Source organism: Ursus maritimus, unplaced genomic scaffold, assembly GCF_017311325.1.
Source record: "Ursus maritimus isolate PB19 unplaced genomic scaffold, ASM1731132v1 scaffold_7, whole genome shotgun sequence".
NCBI classification, from domain to species: Eukaryota; Metazoa; Chordata; class Mammalia; order Carnivora; family Ursidae; genus Ursus; species Ursus maritimus.
This window is the reverse complement of record NW_024426885.1, coordinates 52931274-52955012: the sequence shown is the minus strand read 5'-3', so window position 1 is coordinate 52955012 and position 23739 is coordinate 52931274. Positions and strand designations below refer to the sequence as shown.

Below are 23739 nucleotides of genomic sequence, written 5' to 3'. Positions count from 1 at the left end.
CAGAGACAACTAGAAAAACAAAAGCACGTGCAGGACAAGGATCCTCGGTTAACACTCACCTCTTCCACAGGAGACCAGTACTTGCAGTGACTGCAGATGCTCCCAGGAAAGCCACCATCATTAGTCGTCGCTTCATCTGGGTGGGCTGTGATCCTCCGTGGTAACATCGAGAGCCCACAGCCAGTTCTGCCAAAGCAGAAAGGGAATGAAGACGAAACATTCTGTGGATAAAAAGTAGAAATGTTATTCCTAACTAGTGGTAGCAACAGTGATGACGAAATGATGAAGATGACAGTATCAACATCGCCAACACATTACGGACTTACAATGGCAAACACTTTGCAATACCATATAGTACCCCATTTACTCCTCAGAACAATTGCATGAGAAAAATACTACTTATAAACCTGATATATCAGTCAAACTACAATTATAAGACAAAAACACATGATAATTTGAACAGGAAAAGTTTAACGTAAAGCATTATTAATTATAACAGGGTTAAAATACTAAGGGTTAAAAAGATAACAGATATTGGGAGCAGCTACTATTTTGAGGGCTGATGCAGAACAACAAGAGAGGAATAAATCTGTAAAGGGGCCACTCTCAAGAGGGCTGAGATACAGACCTGCGGTGAGGTCATGGCCATGGATGTCTGAGAAATTTACTAAAGTGCCAGGCCAACAGAAGTCACTATAAAGTCATCTAGTAGGAGAACTCAACATGTCAATGGAAATCGGGAAAGTACCCATGGGAAGATGTCAGAGGAGGGAACTCACTGGGAAACTGCATTTGGGAGTACTGCTGCTAAAACTACCTATGGGTTGCAAGACCCAGGATGTCCCACATGCTGCTGGCCACTGCGTGCTACAGCGCACACAAGAATCAGGAAGAAAAACTTCTTCCTTCTCTAGTCTCCCTCTACCCCTTCTACTGACAAACCCTAACAAAAGCTGGCAAGAGAGAAATTTCCAGTATTACAAAAAGGACAATGAAAGATAGATTTAGAATTGCAAAGCAACAGATCTGTAAGTGGCACAACCATTTTACAGATACGGAAACTGAGATACAGTGACTTGTTCTAGAGTATGCATCTAGGAAGTAGGTCCAGAATCTAAAATAAATGGACTAACACCAGAACCCAGGTTTTTAACTAGAACACTTTGCTGCCCCCCTACCTTGTAATGTTGATACTGTTTTTGTTAAAGTAATTTAAATTTTCATTAAATCCTTTTCGCTCCCAGGTCCTTGTAAGGACTTCTACCCACCAAACTCTTTAATTTCATACTTACAACTTCACCTGTTCCTTTCATCGTTTACCTCAGAAATATCTGTATTAGGTCATATTATTGTTCAAAAAACATTCACTCTTCCATCCCCCATCCCATAGGCAAATACTCTTTTCTACACTCCTCATTTTGGCTATGTATCCTGCCATTGAACTTGCTCTGGCCAACAGAATGTGGGCCAGTTCCACAAAGCACTTTTAAGTAGTATTGCTGTTAGCCTTCTTATGCTCCTGCACTCTATGAAGAGAAGATCATGCCCCAAGTAGACATGATCCTTCAACCTGGGTTCCATAATGAACATATCTCAGCCTGAGCCAGGCACTATGAAGACCAGCTGAGCCAGCTGAGCATAACCGACCTACAGAATGCTAGTGAGAAATAAATGTTTATGATTATAAGCCACTAAAATTGGGGGTTGTTTACTGCCACAGCAAAAGCTAACTAATTCAGCATATAGAGAATTATTGGGAAGTTCTCATTCAACAAAAATGTTTTAAGTTCACCAGCCCTGTGTAAGACCTAAAAAGCCAAAAAGAATTTTACATTCTAATTAGGCAAGATATACATGAAACATTTTTAAATGATATGTTTCTAAACTGGTATCCTGAAGTATAAAAATATTAGGGTATAGATATTAAAGAATTAAAAAAAAATTTTAAATATCAGGGTAAGACTAGGTTAGTCAGCAAGGCTTTTGTTTAGTTCTGAGATTCAAAATAAAAAATATACAATTTTGATCAAGTCATAGAAATTTCATGGACACCCCAAACAACAGGACCATTTCTGGCACCTCTATACAGAGAATTGATAGAAAATGATTTTTTTCCTCTAGACAGTATCTTGAGGCCAGAGTATAGTCTTCATTCTTTTATTTGACCAGGCAGACTGAAAGAGAAAGGGGCATTTCTTCCTGGTTATATGACTTTTTATAGTGGCAATTCATTCAAATCACATAAAGTATTCATTCTCCTCTCCTTTGATTGTCCCAAAGCACACAGTTCACTGCTTTCTAATTTAAATTATCTTGTACTTTATACATATCTTCCTATGGCAATTAATACATTTGTTCATATGTAAGTTTGCCTTCCCCATTTGGATTTTACCCTCCTTTAAAAAAAATTTATTTTTTTCCTCATCATAAACATACCGTCTAGTACGGGGCCTGTTACACAGATGTTTAAAATATTTAACTATGTAATGTACTTTCACATAACGGTGAAGGTACAAATCACACAGGTACTGGCTCCTAACACTTAAGTATACTTCTAAGCCCCAATATACTAAGAAAAGTATGTCTTTTACCATTTGGGTTCATATCAAGTTAGACTACTTAGCTGTCTCTTAAGATCACAGAGCCAGTTACTAACTCTTCTCTGGGACCTATACCTATCATCTCTTAAGTAAACCTTTCCCCTAGCCTTCTTCATTCAACCTAGGCCCAATTTCAAAGTTGGAGCTAAATCCTGCTCTTATGGACAAAGTGGGAAAAGAATTATTTTTCTCTTCTATTTCTTATGACCTAAGCTGCAGCAACACAATTCTTTTTTTTTTTTTTTAAGATTTTATTTATTTATTTGACAAAGATAGAGACAGCCAGCGAGAGAGGGAACACAAGCAGGGGGAATGGGAGAGGAAGAAGCAGGCTCATAGCGGAGGAGCCTGATGTGGGGCTCGATCCCATAACGCCGGGATCACGCCCTGAGCCGAAGGCAGACGCTTAACCGCTGTGCCACCCAGGCGCCCCAGCAACACAATTCTTATACCCTTCCCCAACCCCAGAAATCATCTCATTTTACTGCACATATTCTAGCAAAATATAGCACCAAGGAGACTGTCCATTATATTTTCTTCCTGCCTGTCAACAACTGATTCACTTTTAAAATAACATTTCCCAAGCCCACAGTGCATTCAGATACACAGCATTGCTTTTGTCTATAATAAAAATGAATACTCTGATTTCTCTTCAGATCAAATAGATCTTTCTCCTTATAATAAAAATGAGCACAACTAAAACATATAACTGGAGAAAACATTATTCATCACTGACAACAGAAAGAAAAGAGCACTCAGAAATTTTCAATGTGAAAGGCAAATAACATAACCATTTCAAAAGTATGAAAAGGCAAAGAGTGTGTAAAATGGGAAGATAAATTCATAATTAACCAGATATTCTCCATAAATAGACATATGTCCAAATAACAGACATCTCAGAAATAAGTTCACCAATGTAAAACCCATTTTTCAGTAAAAAAAAAAAAAAAAAAAATACACATATGATCAAATAGGTAAGCCAGAATCACTTGAGAAGGTCATCTGAATTCTGGACTGAGAATTCTGATCATATATACAACAGGAAACTAGCAGATACCTTAAATTGGAAAATAACCCAATGAAAGTATTTTCTTAAAGAACAGCTATTTACCAGTAGTAAATAGAATAAACCGCAAACAACAAAGGCAGAGAGAACTAATGCGAGTAGTGAGTACAGCCAGAAGGCAATTAATAACCTAAGTATGGGTGATAAGTGCTTAGATGATAAGTACAGAAACCAAAAATAAAATAAAATTAAATGTCCAAAGAGAGACAAAACCATCAGATATCATTGTCCAAAACATATTAATATGTAAGTGTGAAGGAGATATGGAAGACAGAAAGGAGAAAGAGATTAAAACAATAACACTAAGCAGCAGATGGTAGAAAGTGAAATGGAATAGGAATCCAATGACCAATGACCTAGTCTCAATTCTAGTACCGAACAGCTGTGCACAAAGGAAGCTTATTCTTCCTTCAGGAAGAATTTGATAAAATGAGAGAACTGCCTAATTGGGCTTTAGGGTTCCTTTTATTTCTTAATGCTCTCTAATCTTGATGAAAACTATATGGCAAAATTTAATCTATTTCATTTGAGGTTGAGGGAGAGTAAGACCATATCATAGAATTAAGATTTATTAGTGTTCAGAATCCATGTCCATATGCTCTGGTGCTAGAAGATTTTAAATTTTTGAAAGTCTGAGTTTCACTAACAGTTGACTTACATTTTGATATTCCAATTCAAATGTTAATGTCTACATCTCATTTCACCCCGGGTTTTAATCTCATTCCCCAAAGTATGCATCAAAAGATATATGGGGGGGGGCGCCTGGGTGGCGCAGCCGTTAAGCATCTGCCTTCAGCTCAGGGCGTGATCTCGGCGTTATGGGATTGAGCCCCACATCAGGCTCCTCCGCTATGAGCCTGCTTCTTCCTCTCCCACTCCCCCTGCTTGTGTTCCCTCTCTCGCTGGCTGTCTCTGTCAAATCAATAAAATCTCTAAAAAAAAAAAAAAAAAAAAAAAAAAGATATATCCAGGGGCACCTGGCTGGCTCAGTTGGTGGAGCATGATCTCGGGGTTATGAGCTCAAGCCCCACATTCGGTGTAGAGATTACTCACAAATTTTAAAAATCTTAAAAAAAAAAAAAAAGATATATCTACTGATCTTCTCCAGTGCAATTTTCAAAGTTGCCAAGTAAACAAAGAAAAAAAAAAAAAAACAAACCCCTGAGGAAAGACTCTATTATAATTTAACTCCTAAATTAGTAGTGAAGAAAGAGTGTAACTAGTTGACTGTATTAATTTTTGATGAGAGACCATGTAAACAGATTTACGGAGATCAGCTTTCCAATTGAGTCTGGAAAATTGAATAGGCCAACTGGCAGAGATCAGCTTTCCAATTGAGTCTGGAAAATTGAATAGGCCAACTGGCAGCAGTTATGCAGTAATGAAGCATGTTTATGAGAAGGATTAAATTAAACCAGAAGGAGTGCACCTTTTCTTCCTTAACAGTACCCCCCCCAAAAGGCATGCCTCTAAAAAGTAGCTTTCATATGAATTGAAAAAAAGATGAAGAGGTATTTCCAACCAAGAAATGTCAAGGGAGGCAAGTGAAACATAATTTTGTTACCAAAGGAAAGCATTATCTATCCAACAAGAAACAGAACAAGATTTTTAAAACCTGTAACAACGTAACATTGCTGCGTTTCTGTATTATTTTAAGACTATTAAGTTTAATATATTGCTTTTGATAACTTTCAAAGGGTCACAGGATCAAGAAATCATTTAATTCAACATCTTTATTTTACAGATAAAGAAAACAGATCGAGATAAGTCATGTGGATTACTTACAGCTAATTAGTACAAAAACCTACAATAAATCCTAGAATACTTGATTCCCAAGTAAATAACCTAAAGGGGAAAAAACTTTTTAATAACTGTTTTCAGCAAAATAAATGTTATAGCCACACTCCAAAAAGAGATCAAATGCCGACTAAAGATAAACAATAGTATAACATAATACAAAGGAATATAAATATTAAATATGCTAATCATAAAATATTAAATTATTTCACAAACCAACAGAAAGTTGGGCTAAGGAAATTTAAAAAGTTGGAAAAAGAAGTAAAAATGGCTCTGAGAACTATGAAAAGATACTTAATCTCATTAATAACAAGAGAATGTATATTAAAACTATACTAAGATACTGCTTTTCACTTATCAAGCTTGCAAAAGATTGCAAGCTTGCAAAAGTATTGCACACTTCTTGGCAATACTGTAGAAATGGCACTGCTAAGGGATGTGTTAAGCTGGTACAATGTACTTCCTAAAAGAAAAAGAAAATGGTACAATCTATGGAGGGCAATTTGGCAATATTCACTAAAATCACCCATATAAAACTGCATCCAGTGACCAAGCAATTGCACCTCTGATAAAATATCCTAATGATATACTTGTACACCTGTGAAATTACACACACACACACACACACACACACACACAGAGTTATTCAGCACATCATGGTTGGTAACAGCAACAGATTAAATCCACCTCAGTGTTCACCAGGAGAGGACTGGCTAAACCACGATAAAAACATACAAGGCAATACCGTGTAGCAATAAACAGGGAATGTAAAAACTATGTATGGATTTGAAGAGTTTCATGAGATAGTGTTATTTTAAAAAAACCAAGCTGTGGAATAGCATATGTTACCCTTTTATGTAAAATGAAGACAAATAAGAATGTATATTTGCATATTCCTATTAAGTAACTCTGGAAGGACATACAATAAAGTTATTCTGTGTCTCTTGACAAGGAGATTTACAATACACTACTTCATTTTTAAACATTTTTTAAAAGATTTATGTATTTGAAAGAGAGAGAAAAAATGCAAGCAGGGGAGGGGCAAAGGGAGACAGTACAGAGCCCAATGTGGGGCTCAATCTCACGACCCTGAGATCACGACCTGAGTGGGAACCAAGAGGCATATGCTCAACCAACTGAGCCACTCAAGCGTCCCTATACTACTTCATTTTTAAAACTAAACTATACTTATGTATTTATCCATGTAAACGAATATATAGTATTTCTTACAAACATTTTTTTTTAAGATTTATTTGAGACAGAGAAAGCAACAGAAATAGAGAAAGAGAGAGCACAAGCTGGGAGGAGAGGGAGAAGCAGGCTCCCCACTGAGTAGTGGGGCTCCTGGGGTCATGACCTGAGCCGAAGGCTGACGCTTCACCAACTGAGCCACCCAGACGCCCTCTCATAAACTTTTTTTTAAAGGCAGAATATGTACATGCCAACTAAATGTAAAATAAATGTTTTTTAATTATAAAAAAATGAAATAATGCAAATAAAATTTAATGCTCTTCTGGGGAAGATTCCCTTTATGCTTTACATATAAAAAATAAAGGCAGGTCCAGGAGACTGTTTCAATCTCCTCAGCTAGGGACTATCATTACCATCCCAAACAGTGGGCACAGGCCCAATAATGTCTTAGCAATCAACCCATATCATGGTAAGTTTCCCTAGTAAGATAAGTTTTACCGAAATCAAATTCATATCCTAATACTCTGATTATCGGCACATCCTGATTCAACTTACTCAACTACTAGAATTCCATACCTTATCCTGATCCTGACTTAAAATATCTGCTTGCGCTTTTCTACATGATTAATTGCCTTCAGTTTCTGATCTCTGACAACTGCACATCTAAAGAACTGCTTGGTTCTTCCAACCCTGACACTGGCCTAAATAAACCTCTGGTATATACTATTACCAACTGTTACCCAGCACTACTATTAAAAGCAACATCTGCAGGGTGCCTGGGTAGCTCAGTCAGCTAAGCAGCTGCCTTCAGCTCAGGACATGATCTCAAGTACTGGGATCGAGCCCCATGTCGTGCTCCCTGCTCAGCAGGGAGTCTGTTTCTCCTCTCCCTCTGCCCCTTCCCTTGCTTGTGCTCTCTCACTCTCAAGTAAATAAATAAAATCTTGAAAAGGAAGGAAGGAAGGAAGGAAGGAAGGAAGGAAGGAAGGAAGGAAGATCTGTAATTCTGAGGCCAAGATAAATTTTCGAGATCTACCCAAATATGGCTACCAACAAAATTTAGACCTCAGTTAAATAAAACTTCAAGGTTCCAAAGTGTTTAGTTTACATGAACCAAGAACTTGAGGAAATAAGAACCGTGTGTCCTTTCTGTGTTTCCACGATCTAATATAACATCTGGAATACGTGATATATGTATGTGATGGTTCAGTGCATTCTGTGAAACAGAAATATGATTGAGAACTACGTTGTAAAATCAGCACTATTGGGGGTGCCCACAAGGATTCACACTACTCATCTCAGGGACAGTTATATATTAGCCCTGGAACTGAAGGCCATCAGAGCCTCAACCATTAAGTATCTAAATTATATATTTCACTCTCCTTTATTCTATTTCCATGCTAAGTATGTTATGATTCTAATTCAGCTTCCTCTTTAGATTGCCTTCGAAGAGAGAACATGATGATCAGAAGATGAGAGGATCCTATTTCTCATGCCAGCTGTATTTCTCATGGTAAATTAATAAACTGGCAATCTGGTTTAACCTACTATGATACTAGTTTGCCTAGAAAAGCTTTTCTGAATCTGACCAATTCCAAGACATAAGTTACAACCTGGTGACTCTCAAGGTTCAAGAGCCAGCAGACCTGGTACCGTGGGGACATCTTGACCCTCTACCTTGACATTTCATTCAAATTTCCACACTGGAACAGATCCCAGTGAGAATTTCCCAAAAGTTTTGTATGGCCAGAGTCACTGAACCTAGAGAACCACTCTCACCTTCCTTTTCCCCTGTGTAATGAAGTTAGGGGAAGGCAATAAAAGGAAAATTATGGAAATACTGATTTGCTGGACAGGATACAGATTTTTGGATAGAACAAGCAAGACTACTTGCATTTTTGTTTACAAGTAAGATAGAAATACATTTTTATTATCAAAAATGTCATCGTAGGGGCACCTGGCTGGCTCAGTCCATTAAGCATCTGACTCTTGATTTTGGCTCCGGTAATTATCCCAGGATCCTGGTACTGAGCCCCGCATTGGGCTCCCTGCTCAGCCCAAGGCCTGCTTCTGCCTCTCCCACTCCCCCTACTGTGTTCACTCTCTCGCTGCCTCTCTGTCAAATAAATAAATAAAAACATTTTAAAAAATAAATATTTATTGATTTAAACAGAAATATAAGTTCACTAATGATAAATAATTATAAATATGATGACTATATAATAGTATATTAAACTAGAAATGAGAAGAGTCAAGTTTCTGGCTTGGATATATCGTTTCTATATGTCTTTTTTTTTATAATATTTATTTTGTTATATTAGTCACCATACAGTACATCCCCAGTTTTTGATGCAATGTTCCATGATCCATTATTTGCATAGAACACCCAGTGCACCATGCAATATGTGCCCTCCTTAATACCCATCACCGGCCTATCCCAATCCCCCAACCCCCTCCCCTCTGAAGCCCTCAGTTTGTTTCCCAGAGTCCACAGTCTCTCATGGTTCATTCCCCCTTCTGTTCACTGCCCCTATTCTTCCCTTCCTTCTACCAATCTTCCTATTTCTTATGTTCCATAAATGAGTGAAACCATATGATAACTGTCTTTCTCTGCTTGACTTCTTTCACTTAGCATAATCTTCTCCAGTCCCGTCCATGTTGCTACAAATGTTGTGTAATCGTTCTTTCTGATGGCTAATATTCCATTGTATATATGGACCACATCTTCTTAATCCAGTCATCTGCTGAAGGGCATCTCGGCTCCTTCCACGATTTAGCTATTGTGGACAATGCTGCTATGAACATTGGGGTGCATATGGCTCTTTTCTTCACTACGTCTGTATCTCTGGGGTAAATACCCAGTAGTGCAATTGCTGGATCATAGGGTAGCTCAATTTGTAACTTTTTAAGGGATCTCCACACTGTTTTCCAAAGTGGCTGTACCAACTTACATTCCCAACAACAGTGTAAGAGGGATCCCCTTTCTCCACGTGCTCTCCAACATTTGTTGTTTCCTGCCTTGTCAATTTTTGCCATTCTAACTGGCATAAGGTGGTATCTCAAGGTGGTTTTGATTTGAATTTCCCTGATGGCTAATGATTTTGAACATTTTTTCATGTGTCCGTTAGCCATTTGTATGTCTTCATTGGAAAAGTGTCTGTTCATATCTCCTGCCCATTTTTTGATTTGATTATTTGTTTCACATGTATTGAGCTTGAGAAGTTCTTTGTAGCTCTTGGATACTAATCTTTTTTTTTTTTAAAGATTTTATTTATTCGACAGAGATAGAGACAGCCAGTGAGAGAGGGAACACAAGCAGGGGGAGTGGGAGAGGAAGAAGCAGGCTCATAGCGGAAGAGCCTGATGTGGGGCTCGATCCCATAACACCGGGATCACGCCCTGAGCTGAAGGCAGACGCTTAACCGCTGTGCCACCCAGGCGCCCCTGGATACTAATCTTTTATCTCTGGTGTCATTTGCAAATATCTTCTCCCATTCCGTGGGCTGCCTCTTAGTTTTTTTGACTGTTTCCTTGGCTGTGCAGAAGCTTTTTATCTTGATGAAGTCCCACAAGTTCATTTCTTCTTTTGTTTCTCCTGACTTTGGAGATGTGTCATGAAAAAAGTTGCTGTGGCCGATGTCAAAGAGGTTACAGCCTATGTTCTCCTCTAGGATTTTGATGGATCCTGTCTCACATCGAGGTTTTTCAACCATTTGGAGTTTATCTTTGCGTATGGTGTGAGAGAGTGGTCAAGTTTCATTCTTTTGCATGTAGCTGTCCAATTTTCCCAGCACCACTTATTGAAGAGACTTTCTTTTTTCCACCGGATGTTTTTTCCTGCTTTATCAAAGATTAGTTGCCCAAAGAGCCAAAAGTCCATTTCTGGGTTCTCTATTCCGTTCCATTGGTCTATGTGTCTGTTTTTGTGCCAGACCATGCTCTGCTTGTGATCACAGCTTTGTAGCACAGCTTGAAATCTGGCAATGTGATGCCCCCAGCTTTGTTTTTCCTTTTCAAGAATTCCTTGGCGATTTGGGCCCTTTTCTGGTTCCACACAAATTTAAGGGCTGTTTGTTCCAGCTCTTTGAAAAATGTCATTGATATTTTGATTGGGATGGCATTGAAAGTGTAGATTGCTCTGGGTAGCACAGACATTTTAACTATGTTTATTCTTCCGATCCATGAGCATGGAATATTTTTCCATACTTTTGTGTCTTCTTCAATGTCTTTCAAGAGTGATTTGTAGTTTCTAGAATATAGGTCCTTTACGTCTCTGGTTAAGTTAATTCTGAGATAACGTATGATTTTCAGTGCTATTGTAAATGGGATGGATTCCCTAACTTCTCTTTCTTCAGTCTCATTGTTCGTGTATAGAAATGCAACTGAATTTTGAGCATTGATTTTGTATCCCGCCACATTACTGAATTGCTCTATAACTTCTAATAGTTTGGGAGTGGATTCTTTTGGGTTTTCCATATAGAGTATCATGTCATCTGTGAAGAGAGACAGTTTGACTTCTTCTTTGCCAATTTGAATACCTTTTATCCCTTTTTGTTGTCTGACTGCTGTTGCAAGGACTTCTAGTACTATGTTGAATAATAGTGGCGAGAGTGGGCATCCTTGTCGTGTTCTTGATCTTAAGGGAAAGGCTCTCAGCTTTTCCCCATTGAAAATGATATTTGCTGTAGGCTTTTCATAGATGGTTTTTATGAAATTGAGGAATGTACCCTCTATCCCTACACTCTGAAGGGTTTTTAATCAGGAAAGGATGCTGTGTTTTGTCAAATGCTTTTTCTGCATCAATTGAGAGGATCATATGGTTCTTGACTCTTTTCTTGTTGATATGATCCATCACACTGATCGATTTGCGAATGTTGCACCACTGTTGCATCCCAGGGATGAATCCCACTTAGTCTTGATGGATAATCCTTTTAATGTACTGGTGGATCCTATTAGCTAGGATCTTGTTGAGAATTTTGGTGTCCATATTCATCAGGGAAATCAGTCCGTAATTCTCCTTTTTGATGGGATATTTGCCTGGTTTGGGGATCAAGGTAATACTGGCCTCACAGAACGAGTTTGGTAGTTTTCCTTCTGTTTCTATTTTTTGAAACAGCTTCAGGAGAATAGGTATTATTTCTTCTTTGAATGTTTGGTAGAATTCCCCAGGGAATCCGTCAGGCCCTGGACTCTTGTTTTGGGGGAGGTTTTTGATCACTGCTTCAATCTCTTCATAATTAATCGGTCTGTTTAAATAATCAATTTCTTCCTGTTTCAGTCTTGGTAGTTTATAGGTTTCCAGGAAGGCATCCATTTCTTCCAGGTTGTTTAATTTATTGGCATAAAGCTGTTGATAAAAGTTTCTAATGATCCTTCCTATTTCATTGGTGTTGGTTGTGATCTCTCCCCTTGCATTCATAATTTTATTAATTTGGGTCCTTTCTCTATTCTTTTGAATAAGTCTGGTCAGTGGCTTATCGACTTATTTATTCTTTCAAAGAACCAGCTTCTAGTTCTGTCGATTTGCTCTACTGTGCTCCTGGTTTCTAATTCATTGATCTCTGCTCTAATCTTGATCACCTGCCTTCTCGTGTGTGGGTTAGGCCTGTTCTTCTGTTCCAGCTCCAGCTTCTTGAGGTGAGAATATAAAAACTGCATTTTAGATTTTTCTATTCTTTTGAGTGAGGCTTGGATGGCTACGTATTTTCCCCTTAGGACCGCCTTTGCAATGCCCCATAGGTTTAGACCGACGTGTTTTCATTCTCATTGGTCTCCAGAAATTGTTTAAACTGATTTTTAATTTCCTGGTTTACCCAATCATTCTTGAAAGGATCATTCTTAGTTTCCAAGTATTTGAGTTTCTTTCAAATTTTTCCTTGTGATTGAGTTCCAGTTTCAAAGCATTGTGGTCTGAGAATATGCAGGGAATAATCTCAGTCTTTTGGTATTGGCTGAGACCTGTTTTGTGACCCAGTATATGGTCTATTCTGGAGACAGTTCCATGTGCATTCGAAAAGAATGAGTATTCTGTTGTTCTGGGGTGTAGTGTTCTATATATATCTATGAGGTCCACCTGGTCCAGTATGTCATTCAAAGCTCTTGTTTCTTTGTTGATTTTCTGCTTAGGTGATCTGTCTATTGCTGAGAGTGGAGTGCTGAGGTCCCCTACTATTAACATATTATTATCTATATGTCTCTTTATTCTGGTTAAGAGGTGGCTTGTGTATCTTGCTGCTCCCCTGTTGGGGGCATATATATTTTTAATTGTCATATCCACTTGTTGGATACATCCTTTAAGAATAATATAGTGCCCTTCTGTATCTCTAACTATAGTCTTTAGTTTAAAATCCAATCTGTTTGATATGAGAATTGCTACCCCAGCTTTTTTTTGAGGTCCACTGGCGTGAAAGATGGTTTTCCATCCCTTCACTTTCAGTCTGAATGTATCTTTAGGTTCAAAATGAGTCTCTTGTAGACAGCAAATGGATGGGTCATGTCTTTTTATCCAATCTGCAACCCTGTGGTGTTTTATGGGAGCATTTAGGCCATTCACATTGAGAGTGATTATTGAGAGATATGATTTTAATGATGTCATGTTGCCTGTGAAGTCTCTGTTTGTATAGATTGTAAATTTCTGTTCTGTATCACTCTTGGGGCCTTTTTACTTTTATAGAACCCCCCTTAATATCTCCTGTAGGGCTGGTTTCGTGGTTACGAATTCCTTCAGTTTCTGCCGATCCTGGAAGGTCCTTATCTCTCCATCAATTCTGAATGACAGCCTTGCTGGATAAAGGATCCTTGGCTGCACGTTCTTCTCAGATAGAGGTTTGAAAATAACCTGCCAACCCTTCCTAGCCTGCCAGGTCTCTGTAGACAGGTCTGACGTTATTCTGATATTTTTCCCTCTGTACATAAGGATTTTCTTCCCCCTGGCCGCTTTTGATACTGTATCCTTAGATCTAATATTTGCGAATTGCAGTATGACGTGACGTGGTGTAGGTCTGTTCTCATTGACCTTGGGAAGGGCCCTCTCTGCTTCTTGGACATGAATGCTTATTTCCTTTGCCAGATTAGGGAAGTTCTCAGCTACAATTTGTTCAAATATCTCTTCTAGACCTCTCTCTTTCTCCACCCCCTCGGGGATACCGGTAATTCTGACATTGGAACGTTTCATTGAGTCAGTAATCTCCCATAATCTACATTCTTGAGATTGGATTTTTTTGAGCCAAGTTTCTGTTTTTACTTTCTCTTCTACCATCCCATCCTCCAATTCACTAATTCGTTCTTCTGCCTCATTTACCCTGGCCGTCAGAGCATCTAGTTTAGACTGCATTTGATTCATAGCATTTTCAATTTCTGCCAGACTCGCTCTCATTTCTGCCCTTAGAGATTCTACATTCTCATTAATATTTTCGTTAATAGTTTTTTAAAGCCTACACATCATCTTGACCATTGTTACTCTGAACTCCATTTCTGACAATTTGGTTATATCCATATCTATCAGTTCTGTGACAGAGGCCACAGACTCATTATCTTTTCTTTGCTGGGGGGGTTTCTCCTCCTCCTCATTCTGATGAGGAGAGGTTGTGGGGATGCCCAGAGCCCAAATTATTGACCAGGACCCAGGCAGCGTGCACTTATTTTATAGGGACCTTAGGGATGTGGGTCTTGATTTTTCAGCCTGCCTTCTGGGGGGAGGGGACTGCCACGCTGATATTCAGGCAACCCTGCTTAGGTAGAGTTGCCCCGTCCCCTGCGAGGAGGGATGGCATGGGCACAATGTGAGCCGGTATTTCCGGGCTTTTGTTCTCTGGCGGCTTTCCTGGCGGTTTTCTGTGCCTCTTCTGAGAGTCAGAGCAGCAGTGGCCGAATCCTAGCCTCTGTCTCAGAACAGAAAGATCACAGTCCGCTCTCCACTGAGCTCTCCTGGACACTTTAACTCTATTTCTGTCGGTGCTGCCAAAAACCCTGCAGCGTCCCGGGATGTGCACCCCACAGCCGGTGTCCCAGCCCTCACTTCCAGGGTCGCCACGTCTCTGTCCTTTGTGGGTCCAACACCACCAGCTGCCCCTGGTTCCCATGCACGCTCCCGAGCTCCCTGTTTCAGTGTGGTTCGCTCATGCTCTGGAGCGCCGGTTTTCAGTCTGGTCACGCACGCACGCACTCCCAAGCTCCCGGTATCAGTCCGGTTCCAGTGAGCACTCCGGAACTCCGGTTTTCAGTCTGGTCGCGCAAGCGTTCCCGAGCCTACAGTCTCAGTCTGGTCTCTCGCGGGTGCCAGTCCGCAAGTCCGGCCCACTCCCCAGTGCAGGTGGCTACTGCTTCCCAGTGCCTGAGCGCATCAGCTCCCTCCTCCTTCCGTTTATCTTCTGATATCTGTGCGCGGATTCATGGCTCTCCACTTCGTATCTCAATATTGAGCACTGGAGATGTTTGTTTGTAGAGATCCAGATGTATCTTCCTGCATCTCAGGCTGATTCCATGGGTTTTCAGGATGGTCTGGTACATATCCAGCTCGACTCAGGGACCAGCTGAAAAAGGGGTCCCCTACTCCTCTGCCATCTTTTCTCCTCCTTGCAGAAAGTGGTCACTTTTTCTGTTCATAGAGTTTCTGCTACTCTTTTCCTCATTCTCCAGTTGCATTCATAGGTATTCAGAATGGTTTGGTAGCTCTCTAGCAGAATTCCTGGGACCAGACGAACTTTAGGTCTCCTGCTCCTCCGCCATCTTGGAACGCCCTCTGTTTCTCTATGTCTTAACATGAAAAGGTATTTGTACACTATTCTTCAGCCCAGCCCTTCTTAAGGTATACCTCATCTGTAAAGTTATGTAAAATCATTATCAATCTTGATCTCTTCCTTTAAATTCCTGTAGAATTAACATTCTGTACCACTACTATCGTACCTGACTTAAGAAATAATTTTAATGTATACCTGTCAATTGCCCAGGAGACTGCAAATCTAAAGGTAGGAAGTATGTTTTAGGCTTCTTAGGATCCTCAGTGCCAATTAATGAATTTAAAGCCATTACAAACAGTAGTAACAAGTATTACTGTTTTATTACACGAGTAGACACAGACAACTTAGGTTCTCTTTCTAGCTCTAGCCTGCTATGGGACCAGTAAAAGTTTTATCCTGAGACTGAACTCTGGGAGATGCAGGGTACAGGTGGTATTTATTTCTAAGTTTTTTCTGGCTTTAAGAGTTTATTTCAGAAAAACAAAAGGTGAAAGTATTTTGTGCTTTTTGGAGGAAGAAGGCCAACCTAGGTGGTTATTAATAAGACAACATCCTACATTATTAGCCTCAGTAGCTGAGGCAAATTTCACATAATCCAAAATGTGCAATTGCCATTATTTCATTCAAGTCATTAGCTCTGTATTTATTGAGCAAGTTACTGTGAGGGCAGTGCAAAAGGCACAAAAACAAGCAAGACACAGTCTGCCCACAAACACCTTATCATCTGGTAGTGGACATAAAACAACTATTTAAATATCCATTATCAAAGGACAAAAAAATGTAAGGGCTACAAGAACATATTAACAGGGATTCAAAGAAAGGAAAAATTACATTAGGTTGGTAAGTGGAAAGAGCTCAAGAAAGCTCCAACTAAGAATATTTACTTAGCGTAGGAAAAGATTAAGCATTCTTCATAAAAGAGTTTGGCTGAATGCACTATCTTAGAAGCGTTTGTCATATTATCTGAGAAATGGGATCAACTACTAGAAATATAATCTTTACTGCACAATTGTGGCAGTTAAAAATGCAGCACTATATTGGACTTTAATTACACTGGATAATTTTTAAAACATCTCTGTACGTTTCTTTTAGATGAAATGAATCAGATTGAAAGTTCTGCATTGAAGACACCAGGATGACTGCCAAAATATAGTAGAGATTAACGTTCATGTCCAGAAAAGATGCATTTTCATACCTCAAAGTGACATTACTGACAGAATCAATGAGAAAAGCTCACACCTCAGCTAACTGTTCTGAGAAGTGAGTAGTTTCTACGAGCAAAGAAAGCTATTTTAAATGATCTAGGTGAGAATATAAAGTTAATTTAAATTGTACAAGTCTCTAACAGTAAAAAAAATGATAACTGTAGGAACAAGAATCATCTCACAGAAATGTTGGGTTTGACAAAGAATTTTTGGTACGTATTCTTGCTAAGTGAAGATGCAATGGAAAAGCAGGTTACTATCCTACAGTAGCAACCTTCTGATACTCTGGGAAGTATTCTTTCATCCACCGAGTACCTCCATGGTCACTATTTGTGTGCATACGCACATACACCTGAAACTTATGTCTGGTGAAGGAAGAAAGAGAAGTGAAAAGTGACAATTTCCCTTTCTGAATAACTGCACAGAAAAACAGTGTGCAAAGGGAAAAGGAAAATAATGGAACCAAAGAAAAAGTCTACTTAAAACTAAAAACAAATGACCCAGAAACTAGAGAAACGATGACCAATATAAATTTTCTAAAACTCCAGGATGTGCTAATGTGTTGATATCCTGATTAAGCTTTCAATATTTAAAATTTTCATAAAACAAAATCTCAACTTGATTTTCAATTCAAGTCCTGGAAATTACATAGCTGTAGAGTTTTAATGGTTAGTAAATACTTTTAATGTACTTCAGAGCCATTAAAAAAATACAGGATGAAAAAAATCAGCTTAATCAACAAGGAAAGATTAAGCACTACTGCAAAAGAAATTAGTGTCAATCAAGTATTAACTTATATAAAACAATGGTGAGCGTGTGTAAAAGTGAAGAAGATACAGAATAGTCTAGAAAAAGCACTGTGAAAAACCTTAAAAAAAAAAAGATTTTATTTATTTATTTGACACAGAGAAAGAGCACAAACAGGAGGAGCAGCGGGCAGAGGGCAAGGGAGAAGCAGGCTCCCCACTGAGCAAGAAGCAGAATGCAGGACTCAATCCAAGCACCCTGGGATCATGACCTGAGCTGAAGGCAGGTGCTTAACCAACTGAGCCACCCAGGCATCCAATGAAAAACCATTTTTTACTCTCCACCTCCCCCAAACTCTTAGGTTTATGTTAATTTGTACAAAATGAAGACACATTCCAATTTCAAGCCCAATCTAAGCCTCATACATTTTACAATTACTTTGCTATATTTTATAGCAATACCAGCAGTTAAAATCTTAACATATAAAACTTCATTTAAGATGTTTCTGTTTAAACAATTCTTATTATAGCATTAATCCAATAAAATGCTGTGAATATTTGATTATTCAATTGGGTCACGGTAAGCCTAAACTCCCACAGAGCATAAACCTTAATCTTTACCATCAAACCAAAGTATAATGTGTTAGATTAACTTCTGCTATGATGTATATATGATTTAAAGACAACAAACAGGGGCAGCTGAAGACAATGGCAGATGCTTATGTCCCAGTCTCACAATATTTTCTCCACAAACAATACAGAGTAACAAGGAAAAAAATAGCTGTATGAAAACCACGTCCTCTGCATAACTTGAAGACAGTCTAAACTTTAAAATAATAGTAAGTAAAAAGAGAAAAAGAACGAAATCTTGATTTGTGATCTCATGTGCCTCCCCCATCCTTTTTCTGCCTCAAGGCTTTGTGGTGAAAGAAGTAGACTAAGAAGGCATGTCAGGAGTATTGAAGAAAAACTAGGAAGAGAGCCTAAGGTTGATCTGAAAACACAATGGGTGATCTAAGTCCACACTAAGTCTAAACCTATTTTTAATCATTTTATTTATTTTTATCATGGTAAGTGTACTTTTTCATTCCCATTCTCTATTTCCCCTACAACCCCACCCACTGCCCCTCTGGTAAACATCAGTTTGTTCCCTATAGTTAAGAGTCTGATTTTTAGTTTCTCTTTTTCCGTTGCTCCTTTGTTTTGTTTCTTAAATTCCATATATGAGTAAAATCATATGGTATTTCTCTTTCTCTGAGTTAACTAGCTCCATCCATGTCACTTGTAATGACAAGATTTCATTCTTTTTACAGCTTAATAATATTCTATTGTATACATACACCACATTTTCTTTATCCATTCATCAATCAATGGACACTTGGGCTGCTTCCATATCTTGGCTATTTGTAAGTAATGCTGCTACAAGTATAGGGGTTCATGTATCACTTTGAATTAGTGTTTTTGTATTTTGGAGGTAAATACCCAGTAGTGTGATTACTGGATTGTAGGGTAGTTCTATTTTTACCATTGTGAGGAACCTCCATACCGTTTTCCACAGTCTCTGTACCAGTTTGCATTCCCACCAACAGTGCAAGGGTTCCTTTTTCTCTACATCCTCACCAATAGTTGTTTCTTCTGTTTTTTATTTTAGCCATTCTGACAGGTGCAATGTGATATCTCATCGTAGTTTTGATTTGATTTCCCTGATGATGAGTGATGTTGACCATTTTCTTCATGTACCTGTTGGCCATCTGTATATCTTCTTTGGAGAAATGTCTGTTCATGTCTTCTGCGCATTTTTAAATTGTGCTATTCGGTTTTTGGGTGTTGAGTTGTTATCAGTTCTTTATATAGTTTGGATGCTAACCCTTTATCAGATATGTCATTTACAAATACCTTCTCTCATTCACTAGGTTGCCTTGTAGTTTTATGTTCACTTCGCTGTGCATTAAATTTTTTTTTTTTATGTAGTCCCAGTACTTTATTTTTGCTTTTATTTCCCACGCTACAGGAGACATAGCTAGAAAAATGTTGCTGTGGCCAATATCAGAGAGATTACTGCCTGTACTCTCTTTAAGGATTTTTATGGTTTCAAGTCTCACATTTAGGTCTTTAATCTATTTTTGACATTATTTTTGTGTATGGTAAAAGAAAGTGGTCCAGTTTCATTCTTTTGCATGTGGCTGTACAATGATCCCAACACCACTTGTTGAAGAAACTATCTTTTTCCCATTGTATATTCATTCCTCCTTAGTTGAAGATTAATTGACCACATAATTATTAATTGACCACATAATATTTTATTTCTGGGTTTTCTGTTCTATTCCATTGATCTATGTGTCTATTTTTTATGACAGTAGCATACTGTCACTATCGCTTTATAACCTACCTTGAAATCTGGAATTGTGATACCTCCAATTTTGTTTTTCTTTTTCAAGATTACTTTGGCTATCTGAGGTCTTTGTGGTTCCGTACAAATGTTAGGTTTGTTTGTTCTAGTTCTGTGAAAAATGCTATTGGTATCTTGATAAGGACTACATTAAATCTGTAGTTTGCTTCAGGTAGTAGTATAGACATTTCAATAAATGTTTGTTCTTCCAACCCATGAGCATGGAATGTCTTCCCATTTCTTTAAATCATCTTCAATTTCTTTCATCAGTGTTTTATAGTTTTCAGAGTACAGGTTTTCCACTTCTTGGGTTAAGTTTATTCCTAGATATTTTATTGTTTTGGGTGCAAATGTAAATAGGATTGTTTCCTTATTGTCACTTACTGCTCTGCCATTATAGGTTCGCAACAGATTTCTGTACACCGATTTTGTATCCTGAGAATTTACTGAATTCTGTTATCAGCTCTAGTTTTGTTTTGTTTGTGTTTTTTTCGTGGTGTCTTTATTTTCTACATATAGTATCATGTCATCTGCAATTAGTGAGAGTTTTACTTCTTTCTTACCAATTTGGATGCCTTTCATTTCTTTATGTTGTCTAATCGCTGTGGCTAATATTTCCAATAATACGTTGAATAAAAGTGGCAGAAGTGGACATCCTTGTCTTCTTTCTGACGTTAGGGGAAAAGCTCTGTTTTTCATCTCCGAGTATGATGTTGGCTGTGGGATTTTCATATAGAGAAATACTCCTTCTAGACCTACTCTGCAGAGGATATTATCATGAATGGATGTTTACTTTGTCAAATGTTTTTTTGCATCTAGTGAAATGATCATATGGTTTTTATCCTTTCTCTTATTGATGTGACATATCATGTTGATTGTTGTGTGAATATTATTTTTTTAAAGACTTTATTTACTTGTCAGAGAGAGAAAAAAGAGAGTGAGGACCCTGGGATCATGACATGAGCCGAAGGCAGATGCTTAATGACTAAGCCACCCAGGTGCCCCCAGAAGCTTTTCAGTTTGTTGTCCCACTTGTTTATTTTTGCTCTGTCTCTCTCTCAAATAATAAATGCTTAAAAAAATTATTTCCAATTAAAAGTTATAGAGATTTGTTGTGCAACAAATTGAACATACTTAGCATTACTGTACTATACAGTTAAAAATGTTTACAATGATAAATTCAGTATTATGTATTTTTCACAATTTAAAATAATAGACTATCAACAGAGAATGAACCTTAATATTAACAAAGAACTTTAGTTAATAATAATGTATCAATATTGTCTGATTATATTCTCTTTTTTCATATGACTTTTTTTTCAGTTTCAGGTCTCTTCTGATTTGTTTAATGTATATTTCTCTGGGGTTGTTGTTCCCATTTTAGTATTTTGTTCTCTCGTTCATCTATTCTTCTCTGGACAGAATGACAAGATGGAAAAACTCACTTCAAAAAGGAGAAGAGAAAGTACTGACTGCCAGGGACCTAATCAGTATGGACATAAAATGTTGGAATTAGAGTTCACAATAATGATTAAAAAGATAGTGGCCAGGCTTGAAAAAAGCATAGAAGACACTAGAGAATCCCTTTCTGGAGAAATAAAAACAACTAAAATCTAATCAAGTCAAAATCAAAAAGGCTATTTAAGAGATGCAATAAAATATGGAGGCTCTAACTGCTAGGATAAATGAGGCAGAAGAGAGATTTAGTGATATAGAAGACAAAATGATGGAGAATAAAGAAGCTGAGAAAAAGAAAGATAAACATCATGAGGGAAGAATTTGAGAGATAAGTGAGACCATAAAGCAAAACAATATTAGAATAAATGGGATCCCAGAAGAGGAAAGGGGGGCGGGCAAGAGGTTTACTGGAGCAAATTACAGTGGAGAAATTCCCTAATTTGGGGAAGGAAACAGGCATCAAAATCCAGTAGGCACAGAGAATCCCCCACAAAATCAATAAAAATAGGTCAACACCCCGACACATAGTAGTGAAACTTGCAAATCTCAGAGACAAAGAGAAAATCCTGAAAGAGGCTGGGGACAAGAGGTCCATAACCTACAAGGGCAGAAATGTTAGACTGGAAGCAGACCTATCCACAGAGACCTGGCAGGCCAGAAGGGACTGGCATGATATATTCAAGGTGCTAAATGAGGAAAACATGCAGCCAAGAATACTCATCCAGCCAGGGTGTCATTCAAAAGAGAAGGAGAGATAAAAAGCTTCCAGGACAAACAGAAACTAAAAGAATTTGTGATCACCAAACCATCCCTGCAAGAAATATTAAAAGGGATCCTTTAAGTGAAGAGATCTTTGGGCTTTTGGGCTCAAAAGTAACAGAGACCAGAAAGAGACAATATACAGAAACAGTGACTTTACATGTAATACAATGGCACTAAATTCATATCTTTCAATAGTTACTCAGAATGTAAATGGGCTAAATACCCCAATCAAAGACACGGAGTATCAGATTGGATAAAGAAGCAAGACCCATCGATATGCTGTCTGCAACAGACTCATTTTAGACCCACAGACTCCTTCAGATTTAAAGTGAGGGGGCGGAAAACCATTTATCATGCTAATGGACATCAAAAGAAAGCTGGGGTGGTAATCCTTACATCAGACAAATTAGATTTTAAACCAAAGACTGTAATAAGAGATGAGGAAGGACACTACATCATAACTGAAGAGCCTATCCAACAAGATCTAACAATTGTAAATATTTATGCCCCTAACATGGGAACAACCAATTATATAAACCAATTAATAATGAAATTAAAGAAACACAATGACAATAATACAATAATAGCAGGGGACTTTAACACCCCACTCACAGCAATGGACAAGTCATCTAAGCAGAATGAACAAGGAAACAAGGGTTTTCAATGACACACTGGACCAGATGGACTTCACAGATACATTCAGAGCTTTCCATCCGAAAGCAACAGAATACACATTCTTCTTGAGTGCACATGAAACATTCTCCAGAATAGCTCACATCCTGGGTCACAAATCAGGTAGGTCTCAACCAGTACCAAAAGACTGGGATCATTTCCTGCATATTTTTGGACCACAATGCTTTGAAACTGAAACTCAACCACAAGAAGAAATTTGGAAAGAACTCAAACACATGGAGGTTAAAGAACATTCTACTAAAAAATGAAAGGGTCAACCAGGAAATTTAAGAAGAAATTTAAAAATTCATAGAAACAAATGAAAATGAAAATACAACTGTTCAAAAGCTTTGGGATGCAGCAAAGGCAGTCCTAAAAGGGAAGTATATAGCAATACAAGCCTTTCTCAAGAAACAAGAAAGGTCTCAAATACATAACCTAAGCTTACACCTAAAGGAGTTGGAGAAGGAACAGCAAATAAACCCTAAACCCAACAGGAGAAGAGAAATAATAAACAGCAGAGCAGAAATCAATGAAATAGAAACCAAAGAACAGTAGAACAGAACAACAAAACAAGGAGCTGGTTTTTTGAAAGAGTAAGATTGATAAACTCCTAGCCAGACTTGCCAAAACGAAAAGAGAAAGGACCCAAATAAATAAAATCATGAATGAAAGTGGAGAGATCACAACCAACACCGAAGAAATACAATTACCAGAACATATCATGAGCAACTATATGCCAACAAATTAGGCAATCTGGAAAAAAAAAAATGGATGCATTCCTAGAGACATATAAAACTAACAAAACTGAAACAGGAAGAAATAGAAAACCTGAACAGACCCATAACCAGCAAGGAAATTGAAGCAGTAATCAAAAATCTCCCAACAAACAAGACTCCAGGGCCTGTTTCTATGAGGCCAGCATTACCTTGATCCCAAAACCAGACAAAGACCCCATCAAAAAGGAGAACTGCAGACCAATATCCCTGATGAACATGGATATAAAAATTCTCACCAAGATACTAGTCAATAGGATCCAGAAGTACATTAAAAGGATTATTCACCACGACCAAGTGAGATTTATTCCTGGGCTGCAGGGGTGGATCAATATCCAC

General features: G+C 38.1%; 1 protein-coding gene across 3 annotated transcripts in view; it reads right to left on the bottom strand.

The window, feature by feature from the left end:
* The window catches only part of MICU1 (mitochondrial calcium uptake 1), a 234519-nt gene that overhangs the window by 180271 nt on the left and 30509 nt on the right, over nucleotides 1–23739 (bottom strand). For all 3 annotated transcript variants that reach the window (XM_008696021.2, XM_008696022.2, XM_040624205.1), the window contains exon 2: nucleotides 60–221. In XM_008696021.2, coding sequence (XP_008694243.1) covers nucleotides 60–220 — 161 coding nt within the window. In that variant the 5' untranslated portion in view covers nucleotide 221. The remainder of the gene's footprint in view (nucleotides 1–59; nucleotides 222–23739) is intronic.